The sequence below is a fragment of the Daldinia childiae genome, assembly GCF_008694065.1.
Source record: "Daldinia childiae strain JS-1345 chromosome Unknown Scaffold3, whole genome shotgun sequence".
Lineage (NCBI taxonomy): Eukaryota > Fungi > Ascomycota > Sordariomycetes > Xylariales > Hypoxylaceae > Daldinia > Daldinia childiae.
In genome coordinates, this window is record NW_022984644.1 from 1,643,600 (window position 1) to 1,663,721 (window position 20,122).

At 43.8% G+C, this 20,122-nt stretch overlaps 6 protein-coding genes across 6 annotated transcripts; 4 read left to right on the forward strand and 2 right to left on the reverse strand.

Moving 5' to 3' along the window:
• Nucleotides 1-969: 969 nt before the first annotated feature.
• GL218_03168 (Diphthamide biosynthesis protein 7) lies at nt 970-2,314 on the reverse strand (the record flags this gene model as incomplete). Its single annotated transcript, XM_033579717.1, has 2 exons — nt 970-1,999; nt 2,070-2,314. The coding sequence occupies 2 exons, from the start codon at nt 2,312-2,314 to the stop codon at nt 970-972; spliced, it is 1,275 nt and encodes a 424-aa protein (XP_033437567.1).
• A 719-nt stretch (nt 2,315-3,033) lies between these two features.
• Nucleotides 3,034-4,361, forward strand: GL218_03169 (UPF0696 protein C11orf68 like protein; the record flags this gene model as incomplete). The annotated part of the gene is made up of 5 exons (XM_033579718.1): nt 3,034-3,061; nt 3,116-3,651; nt 3,711-3,960; nt 4,012-4,099; nt 4,262-4,361. The coding sequence occupies 5 exons, from the start codon at nt 3,034-3,036 to the stop codon at nt 4,359-4,361; spliced, it is 1,002 nt and encodes a 333-aa protein (XP_033437568.1).
• A 161-nt stretch (nt 4,362-4,522) lies between these two features.
• On the reverse strand, nt 4,523-5,137 carry GL218_03170 (N-alpha-acetyltransferase 30; the record flags this gene model as incomplete). Its single annotated transcript, XM_033579719.1, has 2 exons — nt 4,523-4,888; nt 4,958-5,137. The coding sequence occupies 2 exons, from the start codon at nt 5,135-5,137 to the stop codon at nt 4,523-4,525; spliced, it is 546 nt and encodes a 181-aa protein (XP_033436756.1).
• Nucleotides 5,138-6,075: 938 nt separating this feature from the next.
• GL218_03171 (Phospholipid:diacylglycerol acyltransferase) lies at nt 6,076-8,019 on the forward strand (the record flags this gene model as incomplete). Its single annotated transcript, XM_033579720.1, has 2 exons — nt 6,076-6,399; nt 6,457-8,019. 2 exons carry the CDS (start codon nt 6,076-6,078, stop codon nt 8,017-8,019), a joined length of 1,887 nt encoding a protein of 628 aa, XP_033436755.1.
• A 1,861-nt stretch (nt 8,020-9,880) lies between these two features.
• On the forward strand, nt 9,881-11,032 carry GL218_03172 (tRNA acetyltransferase TAN1; the record flags this gene model as incomplete). The annotated part of the gene is made up of 5 exons (XM_033579721.1): nt 9,881-9,952; nt 10,008-10,166; nt 10,224-10,643; nt 10,699-10,839; nt 10,889-11,032. 5 exons carry the CDS (start codon nt 9,881-9,883, stop codon nt 11,030-11,032), a joined length of 936 nt encoding a protein of 311 aa, XP_033436758.1.
• A 2,300-nt stretch (nt 11,033-13,332) lies between these two features.
• On the forward strand, nt 13,333-14,110 carry GL218_03173 (uncharacterized protein; the record flags this gene model as incomplete). The annotated part of the gene is made up of 2 exons (XM_033579722.1): nt 13,333-13,586; nt 13,648-14,110. The coding sequence occupies 2 exons, from the start codon at nt 13,333-13,335 to the stop codon at nt 14,108-14,110; spliced, it is 717 nt and encodes a 238-aa protein (XP_033436757.1).
• Nucleotides 14,111-20,122: the final 6,012 nt, after the last annotated feature.

Here is a 20,122-nt window from a genome sequence, read left to right on the forward strand (position 1 = left end):
GATGGAAAAGTAGTGAGGGTATACTGAATTAGTAATGGCAATTCAGTAACGAGCACCTTTATTGATAGGATGACGATTTTTTTTTTTTTTTAAATTCTCGATATGTTCTTGCTTGAGACAGGATTGGAGGTGGAACGATGACTATAAATTATGCGCTAAGCTTAAGGTACCGTGATTGAGGTTCGTGTTTCTGGCGGAAATTTACAGGTGATGTGGTAATGTTGCTTCAGCGTGCCTTCTTCACGCGACTATTGGTGGGTCCACCTTAAAGTCCTGAGTCCTTTAATCCATAAGCTCAGGTAGGTAGGTACACTTTTACTTCTCTGCGCAATATATGTAATCATGCTTCCATATACAATGCATATACTAAACCATTGTTATCAGGGCGTACCTGCCTTGCCCTGCCATACAGCAACCCCACCTTCATAGGCTTGTTACCTATCATGTACTATTATGTACTTATCCGCATAGCCAATTAGCTGTTTAGTTCACCATGAAAGCCGCTGTTCTGGAAGCACTAGAACAATTCCAAAATTGTACCTACGACGCCCCATGGCGGCTGCTGTACTCCACAGTCTACTACCACAGTCTACTATGTACATCCGTTTATCTACTTCATTCTGTTAAGCATATGTAACTCTCATTTTGTTCCAACAACAAATCGAACTATGGCGACTTATTTGACAATAAAGCAATTGTACAAATATATGTGTATAATTATATAGCTTGGGAAATAGTAATTCTCTGCAACACGTTGCTAAGGAATAACTAACAGAAACGCGAGAACCCGCATCCGTCACATTCCAAAGTGGTGTTGAGACTATATCTTGTAACTATTACATCACTAAACTAACATTAATTCCTATTCGCACCTCGGGTAGTATTTACTAACTTAAGAGTCGATTAACATTAAGTAAATATTTATCGCTACAAGGTCAGGTCAAATAATTTCAACACTCAAAATCAATATTAGTATTCCCATAAACACAATAACTTATCATAAAAACTTGTTGATACACACCGGAGATTTCTGCTTCCCATTTCGGAACCCGGCTGAAAATCGCTCCCGTAGTTCATGCTCTTGTGCTCCTCAAACCGTCCGAGTATTTTAATCTCACAAAATTCAGCCTCTGTACCACCTGAGATCTCAAGTACTCGTGATCCCGCATGCATACATGAGGCGAGAATAAAGACTTTCCACTGCTTGCTGTCTCCCTTGGTGCTCTCCGTAGCTTTTTCTAATGTTATCAGTTTAAGTCTCCATACACCTCCTTGTAAATTTTGCTCTGCTAGTAACCTGGATCTGTAAGGAAGCATCCCCTTTCTTTGCTCATCGAACGCGTATACTCTAATGTAGTCGTCGTAGCTTCCAGTGACAACCACGGAATCGTGCGATGAAACTTGCAGATTTAGGGTGAGTATAGCAGTTACTCCTGCTTCGTGTCCCCTGAACACAATTGGTGGGCATGAAGTCTCGACTAGGCTCTCTTCAGTATCAATACGAGCCGGATAATATGCACAATTTGTAGTAAGGAGTTTAGAATCGTCACCTCCTGAGAATACTGCGAATTGCTCAGAGCTTTCCCCTGGAGAACCTGCTGCATCCGAGCTAGGCTTGCCTAGTGTCAACGATGAAAATGCCACTGTCCACGCTTCAAGAGTGTGAGTTATCACAGGCCCATCGCTTGTCTTAGAGACATCCCATGAGTCAGTAACACGCAGGATATGGACTTCGTAGTTGGAGGTTGTAATTGCTAGGAGCTCAGGAATATGTGGATGCCACGAACATGACAGGACTAGAACTCCCTCATCATCACCAAGCGGCTTGTGAGTAACGATTTCCTTTAAGGAAGCCGGATGTTCTTCTAAAGTAGAAAGCTTGAAGAACGACAGGCTTCCAGTACTGGAGACGACAGCCAGCACAGTAGAGCCTTCTCGACTAGGATGAAAATGAAGGTCAAGGAGAGCAGAAGGGTAGAGAACAGTTTGTACGTGCTTTCTATACGATGGTAAACTTGATATTAAAATTGAATAATAGAGATAAGTAGGTATATAAGGAGGTAGCTTACATATCCGAAGTCTCTAACAACTTAAAGAGAACAAGACTACCATCCCGAGATTGAGTTTTCTTTACCTCCTGTTGTTCTTGGTCATCTCCAGTAGAACCGCCCGTATCTGTATTATCTTCTTTCTGTAAATTATATGTACCAACGACGAAATAGTCCGGATGACCCGGACAGAATTCGATACAGCTTGGGGGGAGGTCCAGGGTTAATGATTTCAGCGACGTGATGCTGCGTCCGTGCGTATTCATGACGTTAGACTTTTAAGGGGCGTTTATACCACGCTTATATTCGTCAACGGAGAATATGTCAGCAATTAATATTCATGGAAACATAAGACATGCTGCGATATAGATATTAAGCCCCGCGTATGTAGATGTTGAGAGGAAATCTTTCCCCCTCAATTTTTTGAAGTTGTTTTTTTAGAGGAGATAGTGGAGACTTATAATAAAAATGGGGCACATACAGCTAAGCTACAGCATGCATGCCGCTTCTAAAGAGCGGCTCGGAATCATACCCGCTGTATAAACCCTGGAGCATAGCCTTATTATTGGACCTGGTCCAATTACTAGTGCCCGAGCGCCTGGTTCCTGCACTTGCAGAATGCAGCCATTTTAAGGCTCCTCTTATGGAAATACCGTGGTAACAATCGAAGCTGCAAGAACGAGGGGAGTCGGACATTTGGGTTGGGTTGGCAAGAGCACGTCAGTTATCAGTTATCCAGCAACCCCCGGTCTCATGGAGCAAGGACTTTTAAATGCTTTCTAACCTAGCCTAGAACCCAGATAGATACCTCATATTTTCAACTTTCTAAGCCTGACTCGTATTATTGACAATTGACTTTGGCTAGTTTATACAATATTTACTTATAATTCCTTCATTTCTTCTCTATTCTTATTCTCATCGTATGAACTACTGTTTATCAATTTAACGTACCTAGGTACATACTCATCTATTTTGAATTGCGACCATGAGTTCCGAGGACTCTGATTTCTATGGTGGAGATATTCGGTCTATTTAACTAACGCCAGATTACTAATTCGCGGTCTTAGGCGACGACGAAGTTCTGGCAGACCTCAAAGCCAAAGTAAAGGTATTCGACGTTGAAGCCTGGTGGGAACAAAACCGAACTCTCGATACACCGCTCAAGATGCAGGCGCAAAAGAAGGAAACCGTTGATATCTCTCATCTCCATAACCCGTATGCTGGCCTTAAGAACGCCTGGCAACTCACCGAGACCATTGAAGAGTTCGTACAACGCGTACCCCCTGCAACAACAGACGAAACTCCAGAAGACCCCTGGATTTGGGTTTGTAATCCATACATTAATCGCAAAAAGAAACATGAAGCAAGTAATCAAATGATCCCTGGCGGCGAAGACGAAGCCCCTGAAGAGGTTGGCGCGGACCTGCCCAGTATGGTTGAGGGTGGGATGGCAAGACTTCATCTTGCCTCAGAATTCATCGACGCATGTAAGAAGTCCGGAAATCAACCAGGTGCTATCACTCGAGAATGTCGAAAAGCCGGGATGGACGCGGCCAAAGATATTCTCAACCTGGCAAGGATGCTACGTGTGAGATGTGGCAAGGTTAGTATATGAGTATTATATGAGTATATGCTTGAAGCGTCATTCCTAATATATGCTAGTGGATGCTCTTTTGTTCTGTCTTCCAAGTTAACGAGATTTGGGAGACTGTCGCCAAAGCGACGGCAAATAATGAGCTTGGTATTGGTGCCAAGGTTGCGCCACGATCGACAACTGATAAGAGAACGGACCGGCTCATCTGCGTCTACACCGCCGATTTCTCCGATACGAAGGACGTGAAGAGAGTCGTCGAGAAGTTGAAGCAGCTCGGACTCATCCAGGCTAGGGATCGATCAATTTACTACAAACCTGGTAAGTTTATTATCTGAATAGCTTCTCTCGGGACAACGCTTACCAGATTAGACGTGTACACTTACCTAGGCATAGCACGTGGTAATCCTTGGGAGATAAGGGCCTCTATATACGATAGTACCTCTATGCTTAAGAAAGGGTAGGATGGGAGAAGAAAGCCAGAATCGAAGAAAATGGGGAAATATGAGTTGTCATGGAAAGCAGTTGAATTTGTCGAGATACCCTTTGCCACCGAAAGCTTGCTTCATGAATAATCAGACTTTGAGAAGTACAAGTACTAATCTGAATGTGACCCAAATAGGATCTCAATGCTTACTTACTACCCTTTTAACGCCAACAATGCATTAACCTTCTATGCTAATGTCATCCAAATTCCACAGCCCGATCTCGCAGCGCCCTAATTGTGCCACCCTCTTTCTTTCCACAGTCGTCCTTCGGGAGACTCAACAAATTTCTGATAGTCTGAATCGCCGTTGAGGCTGCGTACGTTCTGTATCCTGGTTCTAGTCATATCATTTCCACGGGCCACGCGCCGACGATATTGAAGTAACCCAACCCGCTTCTAGTCAGGTTGCTGGCCAGGTTCGAGGTCTGCCGACTTCAAGAGTAGTACAAGCCTATAAGCGCTGTTACCGTTTAGGTAGTATCGATGGAGCTTCTTCGATCGTAAGAATCCCAACCGTTCGTATAGTCTCATAGCTGGTATGTTCGTTTCTTCAGTCTCTAAAACAATTTCGTCGGCATGGCGCTCGGCCATTGCATCGATCGCCATCCTCACTAACGCCGTGGCTATGCCGTGACCCCTAAAGGCAGACGATACCGCAAGCATAGCTATATAACCTCGATGGGTCGGGGGTGAATGGGAGGCATGGTGTTCGAGTTTACAAATGATGACGCCCATAAGAGATTTATCGACGGGATTGAGTGCCTAATATCAGGGTATCGAAATATCAGTAAAACGCCTAATGGTAGTACGAATGCACGTGCATAAGCTTACCATATAACACAAGTGAGCCCATTGGTACAAGAAATACCGGTAAACATATATGCTATAGGGCTCGCTGAGATCTTTCGAAATCAAGGCCCGGATAGCGGGTAGGTACTTTTCTTCTAGTGCATGTTCGTATTGTATATATAAGAGTTCCCCCGGAAGCTCTTTTGCGCGAGCTATTTCCATAGCTTTTCTACGGGCTGGGTACGAAGGTCTGTCGGTACTAAGAGATCCAATAAGTTAAGCGGCGTTATCGGTATCGTTCGTCGGGGCTTGTAAACTTAGTATGCACACGGTCAATAGCGGAATAAAGTCAAAGGTAAGTTCTAAAAGGCGCGCCGTTGAGAAACCCGGGGGGGCGTTATAATGGTTGATATATTAGAAACACGAGTTGACTAAGACGGACAGATGATCCGTTACAGTAATAGATTAAGATGAAAGACGACAAGACGAGACAAGACGGCCCGCTTTCACATGCAAGTCAAAAAGAATTGATTTCACGTACTGGGTTACAACGGGGTCCTTCGAGCGAGCTGACCTCTCTAGGATAGGAATAGTTCCGCGGGGCCGCCCGGTTTGAGTTTAGATGGGGTTTAAATGTAATCCATGCTTGTCATGCAGTGGTACCAGAAGACCAAACCCCCCGAAAGAGCTACTGACCAACGGCCTAAAACGCTATAAACCTTCTTACCGTTCTAGACCTCTGATTGGTCAATACTTGAAGAAAGAAGGCAGCACATGGTCGCGGTGACCCACTATCTAATGTACTGACGTCAAAAATGTTACCAATTTCAATGCTATTATTTCTATCTAGACTTTCAAATGTTCCGCACCTGCTACTGTTGATCAGGTACAGCTTTTAATTTTATTTTTAGCTTTCAGCCATGAATGATCCGCGAGCCTAATATTATTCCTACCTCTCTTCTCCAAGTTCCATACCGCTCTACAATACACTACGGTAGCTGACGTTGCTTGCTTGGTCCCATTTATCGACGATCAAGCCCCATTCCGACAGCACCGCTGCGGTTCCGTGTCCGATTTGCTTCTTCTCACCTCCCCTCTCTCTCCACCGTCCACTTTTGCACACCGAGCTCTTCTGCCTGGTCATGTAGACCTGCCCGACGATGGCATCAACTCTCCGACGCAGGGCGCTCGCCCCCGATAACTCATCAGAATCTTCGTTGTCGCTAGCACCTACACCGAGAGACGAAAGTCCGGCGAAGCCGGTTGACAAGGTCGAGATCATACATCATGAACATAAGCCAAAGACGGGCAAGAGGCGTAATACATTTATTTTCTTAATGGGTAGCTTGTTCGGTCTTATAGCTGCCGGCCTCCTAGCTAAGAATAATGACTTAATTGAACTTCCGGAGATTGGTGAACTTAGTATGGACAGTTTTCTTGATGTGTTACCAGCGGGTCTGGTTAAGGATATGAGGGATCTTGTTGTACGTCTCTACCTTCAAACAGGATCCGACTAAACTAATAAGCTTTATGATTTGTAGAAAGGTGAGAGGGATTTTGTCGATAGCTATGATTCCTTTTCTGTAGGGGTGAAAGCCCGGACCGAAGGGCTTAGCGTTCACCATCCCGTTATTCTGGTTCCCGGTGTCATCTCAACAGGCCTTGAATCCTGGGGCACTGCCAATATCTCTCGTCCGTACTTTAGAAAGCGGCTCTGGGGTAGCTGGACAATGATGAGAGCGCTGGTTCTAGACAAGGAGATATGGAAGAAGCACATCATGTTGGATAAGAAAACCGGGTTAGATCCGCCGAATATCAAATTGAGAGCTGCGCAGGGCTTTGATGCGACCGACTTCTTCATTACGGGGTACTGGATCTGGAGTAAAATCGTGGAGAATCTGGCATCGTTAGGCTACGACCCAACCAACTCATTCACGGCTGCTTACGATTGGCGCTTGACGTATCAAAACCTCGAGCTTCGGGACCAATACTTTACGAGATTAAAGAGCTATGTGGAGCTGGCACACGAATTCTCTGGTCAAAAGGTGGTTCTTGCATCCCACAGCATGGGCAGCCAAGTCCTATTTTATTTCTTCCATTGGGTAGCATCTGCTGAAGGCGGTAAAGGCGGTGACGATTGGGTCGAGCGTCATGTCGAAGCCTGGATCAATATTAGTGGATGTATGCTAGGTGCAGTTAAGGATGTGACCGCTATTCTCTCCGGCGAGATGCGCGATACAGCGCAGCTTAATTCCTTTGCAGTATACGGGCTCGAGAAGTTCCTCAGCAAAGATGAACGAGCAGAAATATTTCGAGCGATGCCAGGAATGTCGGCTATGCTACCACTTGGTGGAGACGCGGTCTGGGGAAATCTAACGTGGGCACCAGATGATCAACCCGGGCAGCAGAACTCGTTTGGTTCATTTTTAAACTTTCGTCGTGGTGTTAACTGGACTACACCGCATCAAAACTTCACCGTTAGCGACTCGATGAAATATCTCATGGATACGACCGATGATTGGTACCGAGATCAGGTCAAGAAGAGCTTCTCTCACGGAGTGGCTCATACCACTGCCGAGGTAGAAGCCAACGAGCTTGACAATCGCAAATGGGTTAATCCCCTGGAGACGCGGTTACCCCTGGCTCCAAACTTGAAGATTTACTGTTTTTACGGCGTGGGGAAACCAACTGAACGAGCATACTACTACCGCAGCCCGGAATATCCGGCATTCACAAACTTAAACGTCACCATCGATACGGGACTAACCGTTGATGAAATTGATCACGGTGTCGTTATGGGAGAAGGCGATGGTACAGTTAATCTTCTAAGCAGCGGTTACATGTGCTCTAAGGGCTGGCGTATGAAGCGATATAACCCGGCTGGCGCCAAGGTCACCGTCGTGGAAATGCCTCACGAACCCGAAAGGTTTAACCCCCGCGGAGGGCCCAATACAGCAGACCACGTGGATATCCTAGGGCGGCAGAAGCTTAATGAATTAATCCTACGCGTAGTGGCTGGAAAGGGCTCCGTGATTGATGACTATATCGTTAGTAATATTCGCGAGTATGCGGATAATGTCAAGATCTATGAAGAGGAGGATTAAAGCCTAACGTGTGATGACGGGTTAGATTCGAACTGGATCCATGAACTAAAGATGGCTGTCATGAATAAATATTAATGAAGAGATGGAGATGATACTTGTGTATACCTTATAGGGCAGTCGGTGTATTGTATTTTACTAGGACGATATGCATAGGGATATATGTATTACCCCGCGCTTGGAGGAGTGGTGATGGTCGGAATATATCTTAGCTGAAGATAGAATCTTATAGATGATAATAGGGTGAGGTTAGAAATATAAGCCAATGGATAGATATGGTAAGAATTGGTTTCCAGGGGCCATGGACTTGGGTCAAAACTGGACGAGGTGGATTACGAGATTTATGTTACCCCTTTTCATGTCTGGTGGTTGATTGAGGAGTTTGAATTATAGGGTAGTTTATTTTGATTTGGAGAAACCGAGTATAGAGGTATCGCATGAATTAAGCTTTAGTGTTATAGATGCTTAGGTATTTACTTAATGTTAAATTGGAAGAAAAGTATGAAAAGGTATTCAAGATCTTAAAGGGAACCTATCCTACCTGGAAACTTACACAATACAAATCTTTTTGATCCTCGAATCTAGTATATGCCACAACCATTTCGTGGAAAGCTCCACCGTTCTTTCAAATTCAGTATGTGTAATTATCAAAGCTCACCACATACCTTATATATGGTATATTATGTGTCAATGATAGTAAGAGGTGTAACTCCTAGTTGTCCTACCTAAGAACTAGACCTAAGACTTACATAACTAACAACCAGAAAGTAGGACGTTAACTCACATATAAGCGCTCACGGTCTACTCAAATTGTGGTCGATAGAAAACATCATTTAAATCTAGGCTTCATCTCTCACTTCTACTATGGGTTGAGAAAGCCCAGTGCGCTCGCCCAATGTCACGAAAGGGGGTTTCCAATCTACCATACAACATACAGTAATACGGTATGGATAAGGAAGCATTGAGGTATGGGAATCCGTACTCGTGTACTCCTGCCATTGAGAGTCAGTTAGTAGTTCTAGATCATCCCTCTGTGTGACACCATTCCTCTAGAATTTCGTCTCGGTTGAATGCCTGGCTCCCGTTGATAAGCTTAGATTTTACTACGACCTTTTCGATGCAGAACCCGGTTGCTTAATACGACCTCTCTACGTTGTCATCTTAATTAATACAAACCGCGTCTACCTAAAGATCGAGGGAGACATTGACTGAGCGTAAGTGCTATATAACATCGAATAGATTTGGAGTCACACGCACTTCAACTCCGTATGTGAAGATGGGTTGAGTTACATGAAAGTGAAATCTCTCTATTAGCCATCATGGAGAGTTTCCATGATTACCGCAACAAGTAATTAGCAAAAGTATAATCTCATGTCGACTACACATTTTAAAAGGGTAGATAGGTCATGTGTACACGAAGGATGCTACGACAGGTTAGTATAATGGTCTATAAGAGCTTGAAGCATCTTGCTTGACCTAGAAAAAGTAAATACCATTAAAATATTTAATGTAGAGAAACTACTTAGTATAGGTTATGTATAAAGGTTACGTGAGATGTTATAGTGCCGCCTACCGCGTGGTAAATTTGATAACAATACGATAGGGGGGAGAACGAGGCAAATCTAGGTAAATACAGAGGGGAATCCCTAGGATTCAGATAAGATATTGAGTCGTATCCACATTATGTGCACTGCACGTGTGTCCCACGTGACTACCATAATCATAAACTTGTGCTATGTACTTCTTTGCCTCTACAATTAAATCGCAATTACAACACCACGAACCAAACTCCAATTCATAATACAGCTCGCATAAACAATCAGAAGTTACTTTCCCCAACCCTAATTCAATATCCTCATCCGCTATGGATTCTTCTGAGAAAAGAAAACAGCCTCCCTCTAATGGGTCCGATGGTCGTCCAGTCAAAAAAAGCAAAGTGAGATTATATAACCGTCTCTCGCCTATATATCCTATATCTCATCATTTCGCAGGGTGGTAGTAATGGCAGATGGCAGACACCTCACCAAAAGGCCAAACTCGAGGCCATAAAAGGCAGGAGTCTAGAAGTGGGTGACATGGGCATTTGGACCACATGTGTTAAAGGCAAGGAGCGACAGGCCTTAGGGGAAATGATGGATCTTTGCGAAGAGGTATACCTATCACTTGACCCAGCTATTTCGTTCTGCGAATGCTTAACATATATCTAGTACGGAGAGAAGCTTTACGATATCAAACGCCAAGACCCCGCTGAAGCCAAGGATGACGAGGATGATGATGATATCGAATCATCCATCAAGAAGGAAGTCCAAGATATGAAACCTGCGAGCAAATCGAAGGATTCAGTATTCGAGCCCATGCGCATGAATCTCGATTGCTTGCTTTTCATACGGACGAAGCCGCCTGTCGACCCCGTCGCGCTCGTTCATCAGATCTGTAAGGACGCAAAGGGAATCACCGAAAAGTCGCAACGGCGAGCAAGATTCATCAATAGATTTACGCCCGTCACTCTGACTGCGAAAGCTACCGAGGCTGGCGTCGAGGAAGTTGCCAAGAATGTCCTGGCTAAACACTTCCAGCTTGCAGGCGAGGACGAGCAGTCGGAGGTCCCTGAGGGGGATGCCTATTCGGTGCGCTCACTCCCCAACTCCCCCCAAAGGAGAAATTACTGACAGCTTGAGTTAGTACGCTATTCGGCCTAGCTTCCGTGCTCACAATACCCTCAAGCGCGACGACGTGATCAAGAAGGTCGCATTGCTTATCGCGCCGCGCCACAAAGTCAACCTTTCATCCCCGGACAAGGTCATTCTCATCGACATTTACCAGGTATATCTTTTTTTCTAAAATTACCATCCTTCCAAACTAACCATCGCAGACATTCTGCGGCATGAGTGTCGTCGACGGGGACTGGGAGTCTCTGAAGCGGTACAATCTCCACGAGATATACCTATCGGCGCTGGGGCCCGACGAGAAGAAGAAGCGGGAGAAGATTACGCAGACGGAAGAGTTGAAGGATTAGAGTTGACCCCCGCGTAGAAGGTCTTGGGGCGTATCTAGTCGTGTGGTGTTGCCGATGTTTGCGCGCCGCGCGAAAGCTAAGTCATAGTTCTGTGTGTATGCTATCATTCATGTACTATCTAGCGAGGTACCAAGATGCTTACATCAATGAGAAAAATGAAAAATACCAAGTATAAATCATTATGCTGACTACTCTGCTTGAGAGCTAATCTATGTCATCGATATAAGAACTAGAAGGTGGTGTTCTATTTTGTATCTTACACCCCCCTCTCCCCCTTTCGCGCACTGTTATAACTCTCAAACATCAAGACCAGCCTCACACGAAGCCAGAAAAAGCTAGAATTTATAGAAGACGGTAGGCTTTTATATAGTGCGATGCTACGTTAAAGAAACTACGCTAATTCTCGTGGAATGTAACGTAGACAATGCACTAGTATTTAATTTTAAGAGGTAATTGGTGTTTTGCGTTGCACGCATTAGTCCTACCCCGGATTTCAGGTCGAATTGCTGAGCTAATCCTATAGCCTCTTTTAACTACCTACCTTAGATAGGTATCTATTTCGTAAAGATTAACAGGTGGCGAATAGGTATTTGCTGGTTGATTGTCGAGTAGGAAGTTTTCACTTGAAGAGGTTATGGTACTAAGTTTGGAGAATTATATAGTTACCCCAAAGTAATAATGGTGTATTGTATACTTGGCTGGTCTGTTTTTAAGCATGTTGGTAGACAATCTGTTATTGAAGTATGCTGACCTTGTATTGTTTATGTTATACGCCTCTTTAATATCCCCCTTTTCAACGTCTATTAACTACACGCTACAGTAACCGAATCTTTAAAGTGATTGCCATAGGAGAAACGTTGCTTACATTCACTGTCAACCACATCTTGGCATAATCCTATTCGGAGATGATACGATGAGCATAATACGATTTTATGACTCCCCGGCTTTCTTGGAGATGGTATCCTGTAACTTCACTGTTGGTAAGGAGTTTCGGAGTCTTGCTCAAAAGAACTGCCTGTCCAAGCCAACGCAATGGATTACTCCAAGGCTCATCCTAAGGATCCCAAGGCCGCGGAGATATAAAAGAGGAGTCATCGCGTGTTATTAGAAGTCCCATGGTACGAAACGTCTCCAACGACACGCGAATTCCCTATTGAAGCAATATAACTCAACGTCGAATAATCAGAGAGTTGCCTTTTATATCAAATTTGAACCTATATCACACAAATATTGGGTCGGAGATTATGCTTAAATCCTAAGTTCTGGTTTCCCCACGAATACACAGTGCCCGCTGGCCCCCGTTGGAGCGGTTTAAATCACTGCCGGCGGTTAGACTTGAACCTTTCCATAATAAGATATTGATATTGATATGATTGGTTAGTCGGTACTCTTTCCGAGATGGCATGATATTTATTTTTTTGGTTCTCCTTTATTTACGAGTTACGACCTCGAGCTAAGGTGAACTGGGTGATCGGTACAATGCGCGCAACGCATATCATCGGGAGAAGAAACATATATGTGTCGTATATAATATCGTATAATGTTAGAATGTTGGAAAAGGCATGAAAATGCGATGCCAATGCTACTACGTGACGTGACAGCAGATGTACGAGATGAAATAGGGATGTAAGTTGTTATGTATGTTTTATATTGAATGTGACGTAGATTGACCAACCAATGGCGTGTGGGGACTAATTATTTCCCTCATTCCACTAATAACCCTTACATCTCTTACATCCTTTACATCTTTTAACCTTTTTTTACACTAACATTATTAATCAGAACGGACCGATACCGCCTTATTACCGCCTACTGAAACAAGCAGGTAAACGGAACAAGTTAAAATATAAAAACTAATGGAACTTTAGTGCTTATTTAACTTTAGGTATTTTACTCGATATTTATATTTAAGTTTTTTATATTTGATTGAAGAACAAAAGCAAGGTTCTAATCTAAAATCTACATCATCCTTTAACTTTTGCTTTTTTTCTTTTTCCCCGCAAACGCGTTCATGTATGTTACCCTGTTACATTGCGGCGTAAGATAAGGCTACAGAACACAAAACCATGGGTCGTCTCCACCCAAGTACTAAATATTGTTATGAGTGGAGGGATATCCGTAGTCAAAGGCGGAGAGGAACAATAGCCGAACAGAAATCCCCGGACGAAGGCGGATGGATTCCAAGCTCGACATCCGAGGCTTGGCAGAGATTCAGATGGGCGCCTTCACGACTAGCAGGCTATCTAGGGCTGGGAAATACCGTATCTTATTCAGATCAAAGCCAATGTCTGCTCTTACAAATGCCGCCTGAGATACGGCTTGCGATATGGGAGTACGCGCTTGGAGACGACGATACGTCCATATTGAGGAAAGCAAATAAGCTCGCGCACGTCGTGCTTCCGCGTGACCAGCAGAGGCTCGACGAGGCGGATCAGAATAGGAGACGTGCTTATCAACCGCTTTGGAGGGAAGCCGGAGCTGAGAGACGGTTCCTAGCAGATGATGTAACGGCCGAGTTTAACATACTGACGTCCCTCCAAAGCTGCAAACGGATGTAAGTTAACCCATTCCAAAGAGAAATAAGACCACCACCGATGTTAACGTAAAGAAACTAGGTACTGGGAGACATTAGGTATATTATATAGACGACATTTCAAATTCGAAAGGATGGAAGCATTTTACCGCTTTCTCGTACTTTCGCCAACAGCAGGCCTCGAAGCCGTGCGGTCAATTGAGCTCGACTGGTCCGGGTTCTACTACTGGGCGCGGTTCGAAGAAAAGGAGACTCTCGGGTCGCCCCTGAACCACAACGAGAGCTGGGAGGAGATCTGCGGCGCCGTCGTAGGTATGACGGGTCTGAGACGCCTGACGATCCGCGTGCTGGCGTTCGAACACCCCCTGCTGGAGGACGAGTGGTATTGCATGATAAGTAAGATAGTAGCGCCGCTCGAGCTGCTGTCAAATCGGGTGGATTTTACGGTTCTTATCCGGGATGAGGAGCTTGGACGGAATTTCCAGGATCGGTTGCATGAGGAGGGGCTTGAGAAGGTCCGAGTTAATAGTCTTTCTGCGGCGTAATATATACCCATTTCGTCTCTCGTAAGGAGGCTTTGGGTTAATTTAAAGAAATAAAAATTAAGAAAAGCTACGAATATATTTTTTGAGAATTAACTGTGAAATTTATATACCGCTGTTGCTTGGGGTTAAAGAAAGGGAAAGGGAGAGAGGGGTGAGTGGCATGTAGTCTTTTACCAAACAGCACGATGACAACAAATTCTATTATAAACCTGTAATGTTTAACATGCTTTTCTTCTTAATATTACTAGAATTTACATTTATGTAAAGGTAGACCCATTGATAATGTTAATATTGGAATTTGAGTTGAATTAAACGTGTCTGTCATGAGGCAAAGCAAGAAGTAAAGAAACAACCTTGTTGTTCCCAAGGAACTTTAAGGTAACTATGAGAGCCTACGGTTATACATAGATACTTGAAGCATCATTTGTTCTAACTAGATGATTGTTGTCATGGTCGAAGAAATAATTATCGGGGGCTGGTTGTATGAAGCACCCCCCGCCACAATGATCAGCCTAACGATAAGTATATACCACCTGATGATACACTAGAGCTGGCGGTTTCCAAGAGAAACGCTGAAATAGCTTTATGAGGAAAAGAGGTGGTTCGTATTAAAAGAAGATATTAGTATTCAATGTAGTTGTTGAGGTGTCAGCCTTACAGGACTAGCACCTAGCCCAGGTAACTATTTCCCCTTTTCTGGAAACGAATGATATTTTACTCGGTTTGCTTCGACAACTATTTATTTTAGTTATTTATGCTACACATTTGATAAGCTTTGAAATTAAAGATCAGGCTCAAAAAAACTTACAATAGGCTTCAAGTCTTACAAGCATCACCTAAGAGCTGGATAGCCTCTCAAGTAACTGATGATCGTAAGGCAACGAGCTACGAGCCTTTGAAACGTAATCAGTACTACTGGATGATGTATTTACAAGAGTGTATGAGATTGTAATGATTATTCATCGGAAAGAAAGCGTTACTGTTAATTCTAGAAGAGTGGTAGATATAACAGCCAGTCCATCAGCTTGGCGGGACTGGTTGCGGATTACCTCTAGCAATAGAGACATATGCAAACGCTCATTTAATTTATTACTTATAGATCATATATATGGTCTACTTTTGGGGCCTTAACATATGTGGATAGACATCATCGTCTTACCAGTTCTTGTCATACATTGTCGGCACATACTCTAATTGATACCTAGATTACAAGTAGTTGGTGTTTGGGAATGAGTAGGTTAGGGGTAGATTTAGGGGTATATCTAGTAGGATTGAGTATATAAGAGGAGTGCAGCGCTCTCGAAGGAGGGTAGAGATACAGGCGTTAATAGTTCAACTCGACTATCCCGATATTTACTCTATTTGCGACATCAACCAAGGGTTATTTTTATCGGACAGTTAGGAAAATGCGAATCTTCTGGTCTGCAATCCTGAGAATGGAGTACCATTGCGTCTTTCGAGGTCATCGCTCTCTATCATACAAGGCTCTCTAACCTAGAAGAATTAGGGATGTATTGCTGTTAATATGAGCATGCTCCTCGACTATCACGTTAAACAAGTTGGCGACACCAGCTTCAACGCAAGGGTCGTTAGAATCCTGTTTTGAAAACTACTTTATTCATTAGTCTGCTATTTTCAACCTCACCGATCTCCAGCACAGGCAATCGAGACATAAATCATAAATCATAAATAGCGCTGTTGATCAACTCTAATAATTCAGTATGCAAATCCCTTCGATTCCGAATGCCGAACGGCTATATACTTCCCGCAAACCCCTTAAATTTCAAAAAAGCTTGGAAGTAGACCGGATCGGTGCCTTTACTAGTTTAGCTGCATATCGCAAGTGGTTGATTGCTTCGAGATCTTATCGATTTGTGAATCTCCCGGACCGTACCTTGTTTTTGGACTCTGGGAATGGGACCGTACCCACTTGAGTGCGGGTTGTTTGCTGCTTTAGCACGTGTTCGACATAGTATCGAAGCTTTGAGAGGGGACGGGATTTTCGATGTCTTGGCTAGACAGTATCATTAGATTAAATATTTGTTGCGGCGTTTTTGGTGGGATCTAGTTAAACTTAACACTCTTATAAGTTGGAATGGCATCCTATAGGTAGTATTTTGACTCGGTATACCTCTTTGAGCTATTTAAAGATTTATGTGTAGCTAGTAATATTATCCCTCCCAGTGGATTCTATTATTTAATAGACCCAGGTCGTCAAAATACTATTCAGATGCAACGTAATACCGAAGGGCTTTGACTTCTGTATCCACACTACACTGCTAAATTTCAGCTTTCATATTTTACCGGTAACAAGGCGGGGATGTATGCATAAGCTACATATGAGTGATGTCCGAGCGTAGAATATTTAGTCGATAGATCTACGTCAACTAGACTGGCATCGCTAAAGATTGGTACCCTGAGGCTGATATTTGATTTGTGCTAGGCCCTGCAAGATCTAATAGGGCCTCATATACTATCCCAAAGAAGGTGACGCTTTCACCTGCTGACTTGCTAAGTCCCTACTCAAGAGCCTGAGAGTACCGGTATGTTAGTTGATGCCTTACTCTGGGGTCAAGACTCAGGATGTAACCATTCTTCTATCTTGAAGTGATGAGATTCTTTAGCAAGTGAGCCCTCGATAGATTAGACTCGTCGGTTTACCACTGGCTAGGAAGCGTTACATTAGAAGAACCGAGTCTTCGCTCTATCTCGACCTAGCAACGGCAACGTATCCCGTACTAAGACTTCATGAAGACACCTTGGATGTGGGGAAGATAAGCTATCCTGGCTATAAACAGGGGCTTTTCGCTTAAGATTACCGTTTGGCTTCACGGGACCGACAAAGACGCTATTCGTGGAGGGTCACATTGACTTCATCGATGATCAAAGCTTGAAAATGGAACGTCTCGGCTGCTTATATGGGGTTAAAGCAACGCATACTCTATCTAGGCCAATGGCATCTTGAATATTGCGAGGTGCAGCTACTCATTATCGCTTTCGTCTGCTTGGGATAGGGTATATGATTCGCTCAACCTTTCAAGCTGGCGTCTTACTCTAAGGGGTTGTTGGAGACTTTCAGTAGCTTTCGCCAAATAGGTAGATCTGAGCCAATAACGTTGTCTAGTATCATGATATCTCGCCTATGCGTGAAGCTAGGGTTGTTGCCTTCAAGCCACATACAATTACTTTGAACATCTGATGGAGAGGAAACTAACACGTCACAATAATACGATTGGAATTTATGGGATATCCGTGTCTACGTGTCAAATTTTATCTCCTATCTAGGTTTAACGAGGTTTTGGATCAATTATAAGGGGTGATCTGGCTGTCACGTTTTGCAGTTCTACGGATGAGTCGGAAAGACTTACCTGCCTATTATAAACTAGATAGAGATGTAAGAAGCCATTGGGTTTTTCTCATGGTAATGTAAATTAGGGGTTGACCATACGTGAATGCTAGGAGTTTGCTAACCCATCATATGGGCTTATAAAAATAATAGACTACTAGTTTACCAAGATATTTGCCTACGAGGTAGCTATTATTATCTAAAATACCGAACTCTCGTAACGTTCTAATGAACCTGAGTTGTGACTACTGGGATCTGCTGCTACTCCTTAATAACGCCAATTCATTAAAAAAACAAAATACGCAACAAAGGGATCAGGGCACGGACACGCCGAGTTAAAAATGACAACGTGCTCAGCTATCCAAGAGAGGCTATGTGGATCGTAGGTAAAGGATTTTTAAGGAATAAAGGAATAGGCCGTGTTTGCGAAACCCTTCTTACATTTTTAACACGAAGCCCTCATCCCTCACCGAGCAGACCGAGGCACAGCCGCGCTAAGCCCTATTGCGACAAAATTGACGACAAACTACATAAATACGGGTCATTGCGAGCATCGCTACGGTTGAGTTGTTATTGGTTTGTTTGTTTGTTTGTTGCAAGACCGTTGAAGATCGTGAAGGAGCCGGCATAGAGCGGGTAGATGAGTGCTACTACGTATTCTAGCGAGTGAAAGTTAAGAATAGCGATACCTCAAGCCTTTAACTGCCATATACGTACACATGCGTAAATTACGCGGGGACGATGGAGGTCTGGATTGCTCCGTACTGCCGGCACCGCACATCACCTTGCGTCGAAGGAACCGAGACGGCATAACACATCACATTTACAAAAGAAGTAATATAATTGCCGGACCGGGATGAGATTCTACGTGTAAGTAAGATGTATAGGTACCTAAAAAATGGACAGGTTTGTTTAGACAGGGACTTGGAGTCGATATGTAGTAAGATTTTGCGATACTGGACTCCGTGTAAGTGGTTAGTGGTGAAATATCTCGTGAGGCCGTAAGATAATATCGAATATTGTTGGAGATGTGATAGGTTTAAACCTGCATTGTCTCTCTTACATGAGCATACTTGCAGCATCGAATGTAGGTTAGGTGCTTGAAGACGGGATGGTCATATTTGATGATTTGATGATAGAATGGTAAGGTCAGCAATAGCAGAAGCACAGGGGTGGATGGGTAGTATTATACTATATACTTTAGGTTATGTACTAAAGTATGGTGAATCGGGTCGGGATAGCCCCACAGGATTTGCGGATTCCCCATTAGAAAGGAGGCTTAATGTGCAAGGGCGGAACGGAGTGACCCATAATTAAGGCTCGGGACCTTACTTCTTTCGATCATTTTCGCTTATTGGCAACCAATCAGAAATTCCCCGTCTCGCTTGCTAATGCAACTTCATGTAATTCACGTACCCAATCTGCCAATGTTAGGAAACCTCTACGGATCTATACTGAAGTACATTACATAGTACCTCACATAACACTAATCTAGGCATGTACCTTTCTTTTACCTAGGTATTCTAAGTCGAAGCTGCCTCTTGACCTACCACATACGTAGTAGCTTAATCAAACTGCCAACCTTCAAAACCCAAAGTTCCACGTTGTTGATTACATCTAACCAAGTTTGACTACTCTTAATCCCTTAAACCTAGACCAGCAACTAAACTACCATCTAGATTAAACCAACTAATTAATCACCTAATCATCAACTAACCATCTCATCACACACCTTTCTTTCCCTACGAGGCACACGCCATCGTGTTATCCTCGTGGCACTTTGTTACGCACACCGCTGGATTAGTACGCAACTCCGATGGATCTTGAGACAACCATCGTGCCAATGCAACTTCGCTTGTCAAAACCCAATGGCCGATATGTCGCCATTCTGATTCTTCAAATCCCGTCTTCATCCTATCTAGTCTTTTCAGCAGGTATCCTGATTTTCAACTTGGGACTTTTGGACTTTTAACCTGGGGTACACTTTGGCGTCGTATAATAATAGTCAATATAATGCGTGGGACAGTGGACTACATTAAAATGAGTCCCACAACAGCCCGTCTGCTCTTCGTGAGCTTTTATCAACCCGCCCGCTTGCCGCACCCTAGCTAGGGTCCCGGCCGTGGGAATGGGAATATTTTTAATGCACTCGGGCTTCGAGAAGTCTGGAATCTCTCGCCTGGCGCCTTGGCGTTCGGATACTTATTGCCCTTGAGTGGAACACTTTCATCATGCTTCATCGTTTCACCCTCTAGAGGCATGGATAATATGCCTTTGTCCATTTCGACGTACAATGTACATGGCTGCAGCCACTCGAAAGGTCGTAGCTCCACTTCCTTTGACCTATTTGCGCTTTACTTAGGCGAGTATTACCTGTTATTACCTTAGCTCCCTTTTTGAGCCGCGAGTCGGATGTCTCTCTCTTCGCCTGGTCGGCATGCCTTATTCGCCAACAGCCGTTGATGTATCTCATATTAGCCTCGCTTGGTATTCCTGTCGTCCTTTCATACCTATCATATCGTGTAATACCGCTCTTTTGCCCTTAGGCTGAGCAAGTCCTGCGGATCCCATCGGACAATACTCGTCTATTAGCTTGCTATGATGAGACAACTGGCTGTATATGGCCTCCGTTTCCTCGTATAAAGGCTCTTATATCGACGATATTG